Below are 14,853 nucleotides of genomic sequence, written 5' to 3'. Positions count from 1 at the left end.
TTACCTATTAAAAACCAATTTTTCCATTCTTTTAACCATTACTGCTAGAAACCGCTTAACTTCAATCCGTCATCATTCTAACATTCATTAATTTTACAATATTTCTGTAAGTAGTCTTTAAATTTCTTCCAATCTTCTTCCACCGACTCTGTTGTTTTGATAACTTTCAATCAGAACGTTTCCCCACATGCCCTAACTCTATTTAGATCTAATTTTCCATGTTTGAATTATGTGTGCTTTTGGTTTCAAATCAAATCAAATTTAAACTCCTTCAGTTTTAACACCTTTCAACTCCCCTGCCGCCCCCTTTTGCAAATACAAATTCATTAATTTATTTTACAGATTGTCTTTCATATCAAGCTCAAGGTGGTTTCCAAGCATAGCCATAAAAACAACTAAGGATTAATTTAAAAACAAAGCAGCAGGAACACCTAAGGCAGGGATGTTCTCATCCAGCTAGAAAACCTTGAACAAACAATAATGACTCAAGGTTGCTTCCAGGGTCATGTATTAATTAGGTAAGGGGATGGTGGCCTTCACCTGTTTTGCAGGGTAGCAGAGAGTGAATTACTGTTTTTGAAACTGCCCAGTTGGAGTGATATCATGATGCAATCATCCTGTTTCTAATTAGCTTTATGAAACAGTGTATTTTCGGGAATGGAAAAATTTTCTGCAAATGAGAAACGCAGTGGTACCTCAGGTTACATATGCTTCAGGTTACATACAGTACTCTTCAGGTTACAGACTCCGCTAACCCAGAAATAGTACCTCAGGTTAAGAACTTTGCTTCAGGATGAGAACAGAAATCATGCTCCGGCGGCGCGGCGGCAGCAGGAGGCCCCAATAGCTAAAGTGGTTCTTCAGGTTAAGAACAGTTTCAGGTTAAGAACGGACCTCCGGAACGAATTAAGTACTTAACCCGAGGTACCACTGTAGTGGAAAACTGCTCTCCCCTGCCACCCTGTTGACTTCCTGCGTGCTAGTTTGCTGAGAGTGCATCCTTACTGAGGAATGCTAATGCTCATAACACTTTCAGAAATGAATCCCACTGCTAGGAGAGAGAGAGAGAGAGAGAGAGAGCAGTAGGTTGCATTCAACGAAACCTGGGCCCATTGAAATTAATGGGGCAAAATTAGTTATGCACATTAATTTCAGTGGTTCTGCTCTGAGTGGGACTTAGCTGGGACCAGCATTAGGGGAATTAAGGAATTTAGAGGGGGGCATAATACCAGGTTGAAAGCAGCTGACATCATACTATGGGATAGATTATAATGTTATGAAACCTTTTTTGGCTTGTTGGAAGGACCTTAGATCAGTCCTTTGCATCTCCAGTGAAAAACTTCTCTGATAGGAAGAAGAAAAGGCTTGCTCCTGAGATCTTAAGAGAGCAGTTGCCTGTCAAAGTAGGTAATATACTGTGTTAGTAGTCCAGCTGTTTGAGCCTTTGATAGGGCAGCCCCAGCAGTTTTTCTTTCATTGGGGGGTGGGGGGGGAAGTATATGAATGATGAAGTCACAAGAAACAATAAAACGATACCAGCAATAATGATTATTTAAGCACGTAACCATAGTCTCCAGGAATGCATCTTGTTTCATGCTTTAAACTGTGGAGAGCTCGTCAATTATTTTATTTATTTATTAAATCTTATATGCTGCTCTTCCTCAGAGTATCACAAGGCGGTTTGCAGTATAAAAACGCAAAAATACATAGCCTAACAATAAACAAAACAATAACACATGCGCACGCACGCACACGGTTTAAAAGGCTGTAGAGTGTTTAATTAGCCAAAGGCCTATGAAAAAAGCAGCTTCTGTGCCAAAATGGGCCTAGACCTTCATTGAAATGGTTATATAAAATCAGTTTCCTCCAAGAGCGCATGGTTGGAAGAACACCTGTCAGGGCCGTATTAACCATAGGTGCCAAGGGTGCGGGGCACCCGGGAGCCAGGCTCTCAGGGGCTCCAGACCAAGAGTCTGGGGCCCAAGAGTTGGAGTCTGGGGAAGAGGCCACCCGTTGGAGCACCGCTGCAGGCTCTTCTGCTGTGGGCAGCTCTGTACCATGAGTTCGGGGGCGAGCGAGCCAGCGAGGCACTGAGGTGGCCGGCTGGCTCCTCCCTCCTGCGTGCCTGGGATTGGTGTAGGGCCGTGGAGAGGCCCGCCCAGTGCATGCTGCTCACACCACGAGGCGCCTGGCTTCGCTCAGTTGCCAACGCCTCGGGCTCGTTTGTTGCACGGGGATGGGGGGGGGCGCCTGGCGGATCTTTGCACCCCAGTGCCGCATATGCTTAAGACAGCCTTGACACCTGTGTTTTTCATATAGTGGTTATATCTTAAGAAAATTTGCATTGTACTTTTTACCCATATACCCACATTTGCTTACATGTAGAGTCCAGCTGTGGTGGCCATCAATTGGATCTGGTTTCCTGTCCAGCTTAAAGGCACACATTCCCCTGGAATGTAGCAGATACTGCCTGTGGGGTTTTGTTGTTGTTGTTGTTGTTGTTTTGCACTACATGTAAAGGACTCATGTCCAAGTCTTCCTTGTTCCCCTAGCAACTCTAATGGTAATAATGTGATTGATTTCAGCTCATTGGCTCGGGCTTTGCAGCCATCCATTTTAATGCAACTAAAGCTCTCTGACGGGTCAGCTCATCGCTTTGAAGTAAGTACTGCCATTGCTAAATAAGAGTGGGCTCGCTTTACATTCTTCGTACGACAGTGAATAGCTGTTTACTAGGAATTTTAGAAAGCCTTTGGAAGCATTTTATATTCATGGATTTGTATGGAGTTCTCTGAAAGACTGCTCTTAAGAATCAGGTACAGGGTGACCTGGGCTGCAAAACAAATTAAAGCTCTCAGAGTGCATTGCATTATCTCTATTTCCAATGTTCACTGAGTGAGTGCTGTGGTTTAAGAGGTTAAAACAACAGCGCCGAGGCATAAGGGTTGTGTGCTTTAGTGAAAATTCCAAGAAGGAGACCCCAACAAGGGCTGAGCTTGATGGGTGAAAAAATGGAAATATACATCTCTTGCTCTTCTGGATTCAGAGAGAAACATGAAAAGCAAACAAGTCTGATAAATCCAACTGAATGGGCTCTGGCTCAGTGACAGAGCATGCCAGTTGTCTCAGGTCCAGTTCTAGCTAGGGCTGGGAATGCCATCCACCTGAAACCTTGGAGAGCTTCTGCCAGTCAGTGTAGACAATACTGAACTAGATAGACCACTGGTTTGACTTCATATAAGGCAGCTTCGTGTGTTTACTGTTTCCCATACATTTAGGTTGCAATCCTATACATACTTACCTGGGAGTAAGTCCCATTGAGCTTAAGGTACTTCCTTCTGAGCAGATCTTCATAGGAGTTCACTTCTTATGCATTCACCATAATAGTTTATCCAGCTTACATTTAATTGCATTTTAAAAATAAATTAAAATCTTTAAGATTCCCTTGAAACTACACTTAAGCCTGCCACTTATGAACATCCATCAGTCAGTCAGTCAATCAATCAATCAATCAATCAATCAATCAAAGTGTATTTGTTGTTGCAACCATCTCCTGGTCATTTCATCCAAAAAGGAAATGCAGAATGTACCAGAATTATATTCCTATATAATAGGAAATAATTGATTTGTAGTGTGTCAGGCATTGTTTAATAAAAACATTCTTCTCCAAAAGCCACAGCTCATCATCTCAGAAGAAATTCAGCACAAAGTGTCAGTGTGGGTTCTCCATATTTGTTGGTCAACCATTTCTGAGGAGTGTATGGGGTATTAGGGGAAAGGTAGCACCCCTGGCACATCATGCTCCTTCTGTGATAGCTTGTCCACCTTTGGTCCCTACCCTGCACTCAGCTCTCACCTGTGGCTCCTAGAAACTGTCAGCATGTGACAGCAGTCACAACTCAGAAAACTGCTTCAACTAGCTGGCTAAACTAAGTGAGGGTAGCCAAAGGGTCTGATACCTTTGGTGAATTAGGGAATTCCCCTGCATGTGAAGACAGGCTCTAACAGATTGGATGAAGAGACCAGTAGTGGGTCCAATGGTCAAGATGGTGGTTTTTGAATAAGCTGTTGAAAGAGGTGAGGGGCAGATGGGGTTTGTCAGCCTGGGAAGGTAGCTCATCTAGGAGAAGGAAAACTCTGGTCCTAAACCTCTGCTATACTCATTCGTGAGAAAGGCTTCGGGAGTAAACCCCAAGGGAAAATACATCCCTGCTGCTTTGTGGGACATCTTTGGAAGAAGAAAAGGCTCAGGAGTAAACCCAACACAAATCCAGAGTAGAGTCCCTAAGACGGTTGGATGGTGCCTTGTACTCCTCCTTCCGGCAACTGCTGCAGCCAAGGTGGTGCCAAATGTATTGCTCAGATTTCCTTTGGGCCACACCAAGAAGGCTGATAGGAGAGTCTTGTTGTCTGGGTAGCCCAGGACCTCCATACACACTGCCCAGGCTTGCGTCCCAGAGAGGAGGCTCACTCCATTGCCTCTTGAGACAGACTGATGCCAAGAGCAGTTCCTGTTGGCCATGTTGGCTGGGGTTTTAGGGGAGTTCAACAGCATCGCGAGGGGAGCCACACTGGCTTTCCCTAGCATTGTCTGCTGCTGCTGAACAGACTTTAATCAGCTCAGCCATCTAAATATGCAAATACCGTATTTTTTGCTCCAAAAATTAAGGGGAAATGTGTGTGCATCCTATGGAGCGAATGCAGGCTCCTTGGCTTCAGCGATAGCAACATGAAGCCTCCGAAGCGCAGTGGGAGTGCTCCCGCCGCACTCCAGAGGCTTCGCGTTGCTTTCGCTGAAGCCGCCTGAAGCCCCCGGAGCGCAGCGGGAACTCCCGCTGCGCTCCGGGGGCTTCAGGCAGCTATCCGCAGGTCTTCGGAGTGCAGCGAGAACTCCTGCTGCACTCCAGAGGCTTGCGGATAGCCGCCTGAAGCCTGGAGAGCGAAAGGGGTCGGTGCACACCAATCCCTCTTGTTCTCCAGGCTTCGCTTCGCTGGAAAGGCGCTGCACAGTTTTCCCTCTCTGCACAGCGCCCCTTCAGTGAAGCAGGAGGAGAAATGGAAGGGGCTCCATTTCTCCTGCCACTTCGCTGAAGGGGCGCTGAGCAGAGAGGGGGAGAATTTTTTTTTCCCTGTTCTCTCCCTCCTAGGGTCCGGTGTGTCCTATAGAGCGAAAAATACGGTAACTAATGAACATTTGAAATGCAAGATATAGTTAGGAGTGTAGGAAGCTCGCTTATACCAAGTCAGACCACTGGTACATCTGGCCGTGCATCCTGGCTGACAACAGCTCTCCAGAGTTGTCTCCTAGCCTTACCTGGAGATGTCAGGGATGGAACCTGAAGCCTTCTAAATGCAAAGCAGATGCTCTGCCCAGTGAGCTATGGTGCACAGCCTTGTAAATTCACACTAAGCTTTGGCCTTCAAACCTTTCTAGAGCTGCCACTCTGCTTTTGCAGAGAATTGCAGGGTTGTAAAGTACAGTGGCCATGGAGAGGTGCTTGCCCACACAAACAGTGCCTTCTTGAAAGGGGGTCCCTTCTAGTGGTTCACACCTCTTTCTCAGAGTGGTTCCTGCAAGCCTGCCTTCGTGTTTAAGCAACAAGTTTTAGCAAGCCCATGTATACCAGTTGCTAGAAATTGCAAGCAGAGAACGTTGGGTTGCCCCCATGTCCTGCTGATGGACTCCCAGGCTTCTGGTGGCCATTGTGAGAGCTGGATGCTGAACTGGGTGGGCTTTTAGCCTGGTCCATTAGGGCTCTTAAGTTCTCCCCCATTCCTTCTTGGAAGGCGGGGGCAACATGGAACTGAGTGGGCAGTATTGTAGCTCTGCAGAAATTAATGTGAAATGCAGTTGTTGTGGTGCGGACAAGAAATAATTCTCCAGAGAGCAAGTTCTCCTTTTTGCCTAAATTTGATTTGAAAATCCATAATGTAGGTCAGGGCTGGATAGCCTGTGGCCTTCCAGATGTTGTTGGAATCCAGCCCCTATCAGCAGCACACACCCTCCCCCCAGCATTCAGAGATAATGGGAGTTGAAGTCTAGCAACATCTGGAGGGCCACAGGTTTCCCAGCACTGATGTAGATCCTACAAAGCTTAATCTGGAGTATGAAGTGTGTGATGTGAGAGGTGAATTGGTATCGAACTGTGTGTCTCAAACCTGGGTCTCCAGCTGTTTTTTGGACTACCACTCCCACCATCCTTAGCTAGCTGGACCAGTGGTCAGGGATGGTGGGGACTGTTGTCCTAAAACAGCTGGAGATGCAAGCTTGGGAGACCCTGGTATAGAATCATAGAATTGTAGAGTTGGAAGGGACCCTGAGGGTCTTCTAGTCCAACCCTCTGCAATGCAGGACTCCTGCCCAATGTGAGGCTCAAACCCACAGCCCTTACATTAAAAGTCACGTGCTCTACCTACTGAGCTGTATGTTTGGTAGCAGGGAGATAAGCAGTCATTTCCACAGATTATCTCTCATTAGTTCATGAATCTAATGAAGGGATTTGGCAACTAGATGAGGAAAATCCTTAATGCTGTTGGTAGGCTGAAAGAGAAATTCATCCTGAGCTATCACATTTTTCTAAGTCAGCACACTCGTGTGCTAAGTGGCCAGGTCGGATCCTGTACTCTCCAGGAGGTGGGGAAAACACAGAAGTTGCTGAAACTGCGGCTTTTCTTTATACAAAGTTATGCAACCAGCTTGTTTGTTTTGTTCTGGGTGTTTTCAGGAGGTCGTTCCATCAAAGCAACATGAAAGAAGTTTTTTCCCCATGTTTTTCAATGCATTTGGGTTTGTTTGTTTTTTAAAAAGTATTTTGGAAAGTTGTGCATTCGGACACCTTTTAAGATATCATTAGCACATTTTGGGTGATTATTCCTGAGGAGCAGGTTTTCACCTAGGTTTGGATATATCTGGATGCCATTTTCAATCAAGATGGCAAGCTAAATGTTTCAAAACTGATTTTAATCGCTGACTTCAAAACTGCCCCGATATTTTGGTATCTTTGAGTTCCTGAGTAACAAGTGCAAGGCTGCTGCTAATAAATCTAACAATTAAATCTGCTGTTGATAAAAAGTTTTGATGACAGATTTAATGGCACAATCCTGTACATGCGTACTGGTTGAACGTTATTATTATCTGCAGAGGAGAGAACTCTCTTGGTAGATCCCTCACACTCAGAATTGCAGGGAATGACAGCCTGGGAAAAGGCATTCTCTGTGGCAACCTCTAAATTGTACAACTGCCTTCCTATCTGGCACCGTCATTATGCAGCTTTTGACAGATGCTGACGTCTCACCTTTTTGCCCCTGGCCTTTGACGATTAAAGTAGTGTGTTTTGTGGGACCCGCCCCTTTTGCTGAATTTATACTGTTCTGTTGCGTTTGGAATGGATTTATGTGTTTTATCATTGTAATGCTGATGACTTGTTCTTATAATTTCATTTTCTGTAATTGCATATTGTCATAACTTGCCCTCGGACCTTACAGTGAAGGGCAGGTAAGAAAGCTTTGCAATTTGTAAATGAATACTTGGGAGTAAATCCACTGAGTTCTGAAGCGCTTACTCCCAGATGCATGGGTACGGAATTGAAGGAGGCTCAAAGTGGCTAGGAAAGGAAAGTCACGGTCTCCCTTTGTAGTCATGTTGGGCAGGAAATTTTTGTGGGCTAGTTAAGATCTGCAAAAATGCAATTAATTAGATCGTTTCAATTTGGGGGACATAATGTTCAGGTGATCTGTCGGATTTCTCCTCTAGTGACTTGTCCTCTAAATAGGTTCAGGATTCAGGGGCCTCCTACAAGCCTATTATATATTCTCAGAAGGAGATGTTGTACCCTGACCTTTCTGAGTATTTTTATATTCCAGGTGCCAGCTGGAAAATTCCAAGAATTAAGGTACAATGTTGCTCTGATCCTGAAGGAGATGAATGACCTGGAGAAAAGGAGTGTTCTGAAAATTCAGGACTGAACCCTTTCTGATTAAGTTATTGGGGCTTGAAGACATTAGGAGAACCACACAAGAAACACCATCAAAAAGAAGTTGCTTCTGTTTTGTAATCACATGTATTGCAACGTCACCCTTCTGATAATGTGGCTGTAAATATTTTTTCGCCTGTGTAATAGAAGCAACTGTTAGATTGTTGTTATTTTTCCTTTAAGTTTTACACATAAAGATAGCATTATCCTCGTTGGATAAGCCCTTTTGCGTGATTCATTGAAACGTTTTAAAAATAGCTGTCCCTATAGATGTGAAAAAGCCCTTTCTGAAAGAGTGCTGATTCATCTCACTAATTATTTCTAAGGGTTTGTGAGAGATCTGCTCATAGCCTGCTCTACAGGGAGCATAGCAAAACAGGTGGGGAAAGGTGTTGTAGCCTTTCAGATGACCTTTAGCTGAAAAACAGGGAAATTTGTCAGGAATGAAATTCAGTTTGTTTGTTTGCTTGCTTGCGTGCGTGCGTGTGTGCATGTGTGCTTGCTTGTTTGCTTAAAGAAGAATTGCAGCTGGCATTGTGTTGTATACAATGAAAGTAAAAGAGACTTGAAGTTTGTTGAAGAAGAAGCAGGGAAGTATCCCTAAACTGTGTAACTCCACTCAAGGCCTTTATCATATCATATCGTATCGTATCGTAAAACCTTTATTGGCATCACATACAACATCCAAAACAAATCAATACAGAATTACCACTTCCCCAGTGGTGCAAAACATTTGCTAAAAGAAAGGAGGCAGAGTAGTCTATCGTCACATCTCCAGGGAGATCAGACGTCTGCAGTTTATTTCGATGACAAAAAAACCAAATAGAGATATTTAGCCACTAACTTGGTGAGCTCCTGATCATTCCCCCCAGTAATAGTAAATGTATGACCTCTGACTCTGGTTTCCATTTGGGGATACAGAGTTGATTTAGAAATTGCTGGCGGAGATCAGCATATAGTTTACAATTGAAAACCATATGTGTAAGGGTTTCCACCAGGTGGTCTTCACATGGGCAAGTTCTTTCTCCTTCCACCCTGCCTGAGAACCTTCCCCAAAGGAGGTTTGATGGATTTGAATTAAACCTGGCCAGCGAAAATGCCCTTCTTTCTTAAGGGTCAAGGCCTTTATTAATTATTGTGGGGAACTGGGGGGGGGGGGGGGGACTGTTGGCCAGACCGTAGTGTTGCTGTTGCACAGGATCCTTGGCATAGAGTTGGAAGGGGCCACAAGTATCATCCACTCCAACAACCTGCAATGCAGGAATATTTTGCCCAATGTGGGGCTCAAATCCATGATCCTTAGATTAAGTGTTTCTTGCTTTACCGATGGAGCTATGGACCCAGTTATCCAAACTTCTTCTGTTCAACTGAGCAATATATACATTCAGAGGGGAAAGAAGAGCCTGCTGGATCAGGCCCCATCTAGTCCAGCATCTTCTTTTCACAGAAGCAAGCTAAATGCCTCTGGGAAGCCTCCAAGCGGAATCTGAGAACAACAGTGCTCTGGATACATCGTCGGAGGCAATATATTCAGAGATGTATTGCCTCCGACAATGGAGGTAGAACACGGCCCTTGCGGCTAGTAACCACTGAAAGCTTTATCGTCCATGAATTTTTCTAATCGTTGCAACAACCAGTCTAAGCTGCTTCCCACCACTCCTTCTTGGGGGGACAAATTCTGCAGTACTTCCTTTTGTCATCAATGCCTACATGACACTTTAAAACAGGAGTGGGAAACGTGCACCCCTAAGGCTGCTAGCCTAATTGCAAAAGCAAGTGGTCAGTTGAGACAGCTGGCAAGAGCAATCTGACCCTCCCCTGGACAAGGAGAAAGGGTGTCAGCAAACTAATGTGGAGAATTGAACTCAAGAGTGGAAAAATGAACTGAGAAACCAAAACCAACAGGTTCACCCATTGCTAACCCCAGTCATCTTTGCCAGACAGCCATCAGTCATCAGACAACCCCAGTCATCAGACAGCCAAGAGCCAGACTTGTCTGATACCTTAAATATTCAGCACTCATTTAATTTATGAAGCCCCTCCGCTTTCATCTCCAGCTACTATTTTTTTCATTGTGAGCAGTTAAGCAACTGCCTATTATATAATAGCTGCTGAGCAAAGCAGCTGTTCAATAGTGGAACAGATTCCCACAGGAGGTAGTGGACTCCCCTTTCTTGGAGGTTCTTAAGCAGATGTTGAGTGGCCATCTGTCATGTGTGATCTAGTTGAGGTTGCTGCATTGCAGGGGATTGGACCAGGGAACCCTTGGAGTCCCCTCCCAACTCTGCAATTCTCCCATCATTGCTTAAGTCTCCTCCTCCGCTGGGTCTTCCCCAGGCAATCTGAGACTCAGTTGCGGTGCCTGTCTTTGCTCCTTCCTCTTCATACCTTCAATGGTTTTTGGAGACCAGAAGGTAGGGGAGTTGCAGCAGGAGAGGCTCTTCACCATCCAGACTCCTCTCTGCCTCTTGGCCTCCTTCCTACTCCGCTTCAGCTTTTGCCTTCTGAGCTTTTCTCTGCCACAGACTTCTCCAGGCCACTAAGCCCTGTTACCTCTTCAGCTTCCAATACTTCCTCTTCCCAGGCTGCTCCCTCTTCTCCCTCTGACCACTCATTGTTGTCCCACCACCAATCCCCGGGTTCTGAACCTTCTTCCCTTAGGAATTCCCCAGCTAGTTCTTCGCACCACTCATCTGCATCCAGCTAGTCCATGACACTTCCTGGGAATGCTGAGGATTGAATTTGCAACCTCTGGCACTGAGCTGGCCCTCTTCCCCAAGTACCACCACATCCTGCCTCCATTTTATCATCATCTGAGCCCTCCCTTTCGGCAAGCCTAGTTGAGCTGTGAGCCGTGCTGAGCCACAAACACTTAACAAGTCTATTATAGGGAGATGTGTAAAAGTTGTTCATGTCCCCATTTTTTATTCTGAGAGCTTATTTACAAACTGAGAAAGTCTGACCCCCTTTTTCACTCATCTTTTCATAATTGCATTATCAGTTTTTCTTCCTGGCTCTTGCTTTGATGGCCACCTGTTGCTATTTTCAATACCCTTCATCGTAAGAGTGATTCCCACTGTGAGAGGCAATTGGCCACTTGATCTCTGAATGAAGATATTCTTGCAGCAATGACACATTTTTGCTGTTTGTTTTGAAATCTAAACCTTAGTCACTTTAAATGTGCCTCTCCCAGCTATTTAAGGCATAATTCACCAAACTGTAGCTCTGCAGTCAAAATTACATTAAATGGGTCAGCTGCGATGCAAAGTCAATGTGTATACTGTAAACACACCGAAGCACACTTAAGGGTAAGTTGAGCAGTTCACTGTAATGTGATGCACTTGCAGTGGGGAAGCCTAGCTGCCTATCAACTGGCTAAGCTGGTGCGCTCAGGGGATGAAGCTACTGGAATGTTTGCAGACCTGCTTCTGTAAGGGAAGGGAATGTTGTCAGTTTCGGGAATGAAAGCATGCAAGGACAGAAGGACCACCTGAGAGAGTTTGATGCAGCAGCTTACTCCTAGGTAAACTAAACTGGATGCATAGGTTTGCAGTTCTGCTAATCCAAATAAGACGAGCCTGCTGGATCAGGCGAATGGCCCATCTAGTCCAGCATCCTGTTCTCATGGTGCCCAACCAGGTCCCTTTGGAAAGCCCCAAAGCATGTGCACAAACATTTGAACACACGCAGAGACACCTCACCGTGTACAGTGCAACGTGTGGACACAGTGCATTTCTTTCGTATGGGGCTTCCGTGGATGGGATCTTGGGGAGCTCTTGTTAGAAACGAACGGCAGGCTGAATCCTGCCCCTGTTTACCCACCCGTGTTGTGGGGTTGCTTCGGCGAGCTAACTGAAACGAGGAGGTGAACCCAAACTCCAAGCGCTTCCCTCGTCCTGCAACTCGCTCGCAGCAACAACACATTATAAAACTGCCTGGGTTTTGTAACCATCCCGCACGCCGCTGCCCAATGAGCGGCTGCAGTGGGAGGAGGGAGGGGTGGAGAGAAGGAAAGCGAGGCAGACAATCACATTGGCCTCTTGATTTTTACATAAGTATTTTGCATAGATGAGGTACTTTCATGAGGGGCGTGTCTGGGGAGGGAAGCCGGCAGAATGGAGGGGCTGGCGCTTCCACAGAAACAGACGGGCAGCAGCAACAGCGCGGTGTAGACGCTGCCTCTGCCTCCTCCAGCTTGTCGTGCTCCGCGGCGCCACTTGAGCAGCGTGCCCGCCCTCCCGAGCAGAAGCCACCCACCGCCTCCGCTCAAGCAGCCCGCCTAGTCATGGGCTCCCCGCAGCGGCAGGAGGAGCAAAAGCTACCAGCTCTAAGCGTGGCTGCCGAGGCTCTCCAGGCGCGCGATTCAGAGCGCTCTTCTTCCTCGGCTTCCGTCGCCCTCCCTGCGTCCTCGCGGCAGCCAGAGACCACGATGCGCCCGCCCGAGTGGCAGGGGATGCTCCAGAGGGCAGAACGGTGGCTGGCGCAGAGCGGGCAGCTCCCCGAAGTCCTTCGGCTCTGTCAGCTGGCGTCGGGCAACAGTCGGCTGCTGCGCGCGGAGCAAATGGGCGAGCTGGTGGATTGCATGGCGCGCAGCATCCGATTGAAAAGCAGCTCGGCGCCGGTACGTGAATGGGAGGTCTTCGGCTGCCACAAATGCCAAGGTTTCCTCTACGAGCCTGTCTCGTTGCTCTGCGGCCACACTTTTTGCAAAAAGTGCCTGGAGAAGGAAAAGGGCCAGGCGGCAGGATGCAACATCTGCCCACAGGGCAAGGGCGCTCTGCCCCGGCTCCGGATAAATGTCGTCCTCAGCAACCTGTTGGCCAAATGCTTTCCTGAAAGAGTGAAGGCGTCGCAGCTCCGGTGTGAAGGGAATCTCTTATATAAGGAGAAGAATCTTCAGGCTGCCCTTCAGAAGTACAACGAAGCAATCCGATTAGGTAAATTACCTTGCGATGCGCTCCGTAGGTGAGGTGGGCAGTGGATTACTCAGCGCCACCTTTTCTTTTCTTTTCTTTTCTTTTCTCTCTCTTCCTCTCGCTTAACCAGGGACCTGTGGGGTTGTATTTCTGCTAGCCTGCTCACGCGTGAGCGTAGAACGCGTTATTCCCTTCCTTTCTTGCTGACTCGCAAATGAGCGTGTGAGTTTCCTCGCTTTGATGGGGGAAAGTGGTATTCTTGGCGGGGTGGCGGGGTGGGGTTGAAACTTTTCTCCGTGTTTTTATCTATCTGGTGACTCGTGCACATGTGCAAGCTACCACAGGAAGTTTCCGTTTCCTATAAATAAATACGCACGTGTGAACCAGCTCCTTGTCACTCCTTTGAAGTTTCCCGTTCTCCTTGCAACTTCTTAAACTTTTCTGAGGGACACAGAGGTGAGGTGGCCAGCTGCTGTTATTTGTTAAACTGGCCCTGCTCTCCGGCCCTGTCTCGTATCCTGACAGGCAGAAATTCAACTGGTACAGCTCTTGGCAATATGTAGAGCTGCTGCTGGGGTGTGGGTGGATGGGTGTAAAGGTATAGCAGCAGATCAGTGAAAAAGAAGAAGCCAGCAACCTTATACAGAAGATGTGCACCGATTGTTATGAATCTGAGTTTATTGTACTCCAATCGCAGCTTGTTTTGACAGATTTAGTATTAGTGTTGGGTCACTATTGTGAGTGCCTAAACAAGGGCTCTGTTTGCCGTGTATGTTATCCAGGGCAGATCAGTGTAACTGCTTGTGCATAGTGTGGTACCTGGTGAGAGTGCGCATTCATACAACCAATGTACCCCACATCTACACCTGCCATGTAAGAAAGCTCTTCTTGCCTGTTGGCAGGATGGAATAGAAGGTAAATACAAACATGATAAATTACAGCTTAGTAACACTGATTCAGACCTTCAAGGTAGTCTTATCACCACTATGCTTCTGGCGGCCTCTCATCTTTGTATAAAGCCAAAGTGTGTTAAAAGAACGACAGGTGTGTTTCCACTGGGATGCTGACGGTATCAATTAATGTGATGGGTTTCAACCTGAATATCTTGGTCAGCTTATACTGCCGGCCACGAAATACAGTGGTACCTCGGGTTACATACGCTTCAGGTTACAGACTCCGCTAACCCAGAAATAGTGCTTCAGGTTAAGAACTTTGCTTCAGGATGAGAACAGAAATCGCGCGATGGCAGCGTGGCGGCAGCAGGAGGCGCCATTAGCTAAACTGGTGCTTCAGGTTAAGAACAGTTTCAGGTTAAGAACGAACCTCCGGAACGAATTAAGTACTTAACCCGAGGTACCACTGTAGAAGGGGATCTAAGTACCCACCCCCCTCCGAGGGGTGTAGCCTGCAAGGTCTTTAAAAGGTTCGGCGTGACTAAAATGTACATATGCTGATTTATATGTACAGCTACAAATATCGATCTGTAAGCTGCACGGTGCTTTGCAGCATGCTGAGCTGCCCTATAAACAAAGTTGTTGTTGTCGTTGTTGTTGTTGTCGTCGTCGTGTTTTTTTTAAAAAAAGCTTTTTTAAAAGTAGAGGAAATGACAGGAGATCACGTAAGTCCCTGGACCACGCACACGATTAGCAACACCCCCTAACTAGCATCTAGCCCAGGAACGGAAAGAGCAATGAACCCTGGCTGTGTCTTGTCCATCAGGCAAACCCTCACCTTTGCATCCTCACCAAAGTCTTGTCGATTCCGTCCGAAGTGAAAGTAGGTCAGGAGAACAGTATGTTGCATAAGCTTAGTAGCCCGGTCTTAATTCCCTGCCCCCTTCCTATGGAATGGTTGTGTAACGAAGCACAGGTCGCGTTTTCCAAAGCATCCCACTGGCGGGCTGATCATATTTAGTTAAATTGCCAATGACTCATTGCTGTGGTCTCTTGCTCACTGGAATTAGA

The 14,853-nt window shown here is 46.6% G+C and overlaps 2 protein-coding genes across 3 annotated transcripts in view; both read left to right on the top strand.

The window, feature by feature from the left end:
- The window catches only part of COMMD5 (COMM domain containing 5), a 30,669-nt gene extending 22,476 nt beyond the window's left edge, over positions 1–8,193 (top strand). Inside the window, exons 6-7 of the mRNA XM_080991161.1 lie at positions 2,586–2,661; positions 7,864–8,193. Coding sequence (XP_080847287.1) covers positions 2,586–2,661; positions 7,864–7,965 — 178 coding nt within the window. The 3' untranslated portion in view covers positions 7,966–8,193. The remainder of the gene's footprint in view (positions 1–2,585; positions 2,662–7,863) is intronic.
- A 3,846-nt stretch (positions 8,194–12,039) lies between these two features.
- Positions 12,040–14,853, top strand: part of LONRF3 (LON peptidase N-terminal domain and ring finger 3) — a 46,360-nt gene continuing 43,546 nt past the window's right edge. For both annotated transcript variants that reach the window (XM_080991110.1, XM_080991109.1), the window contains exon 1: positions 12,040–12,910. In XM_080991110.1, coding sequence (XP_080847236.1) covers positions 12,055–12,910 — 856 coding nt within the window. In that variant the 5' untranslated portion in view covers positions 12,040–12,054. The remainder of the gene's footprint in view (positions 12,911–14,853) is intronic.

The sequence above is a fragment of the Podarcis pityusensis genome (genome assembly GCF_964106645.2).
Source record: "Podarcis pityusensis genome assembly, chromosome: Z".
In the NCBI taxonomy this organism is placed as follows: Eukaryota; Metazoa; Chordata; class Lepidosauria; order Squamata; family Lacertidae; genus Podarcis; species Podarcis pityusensis.
This window is presented reverse-complemented; position numbering and strand designations above follow the sequence as displayed.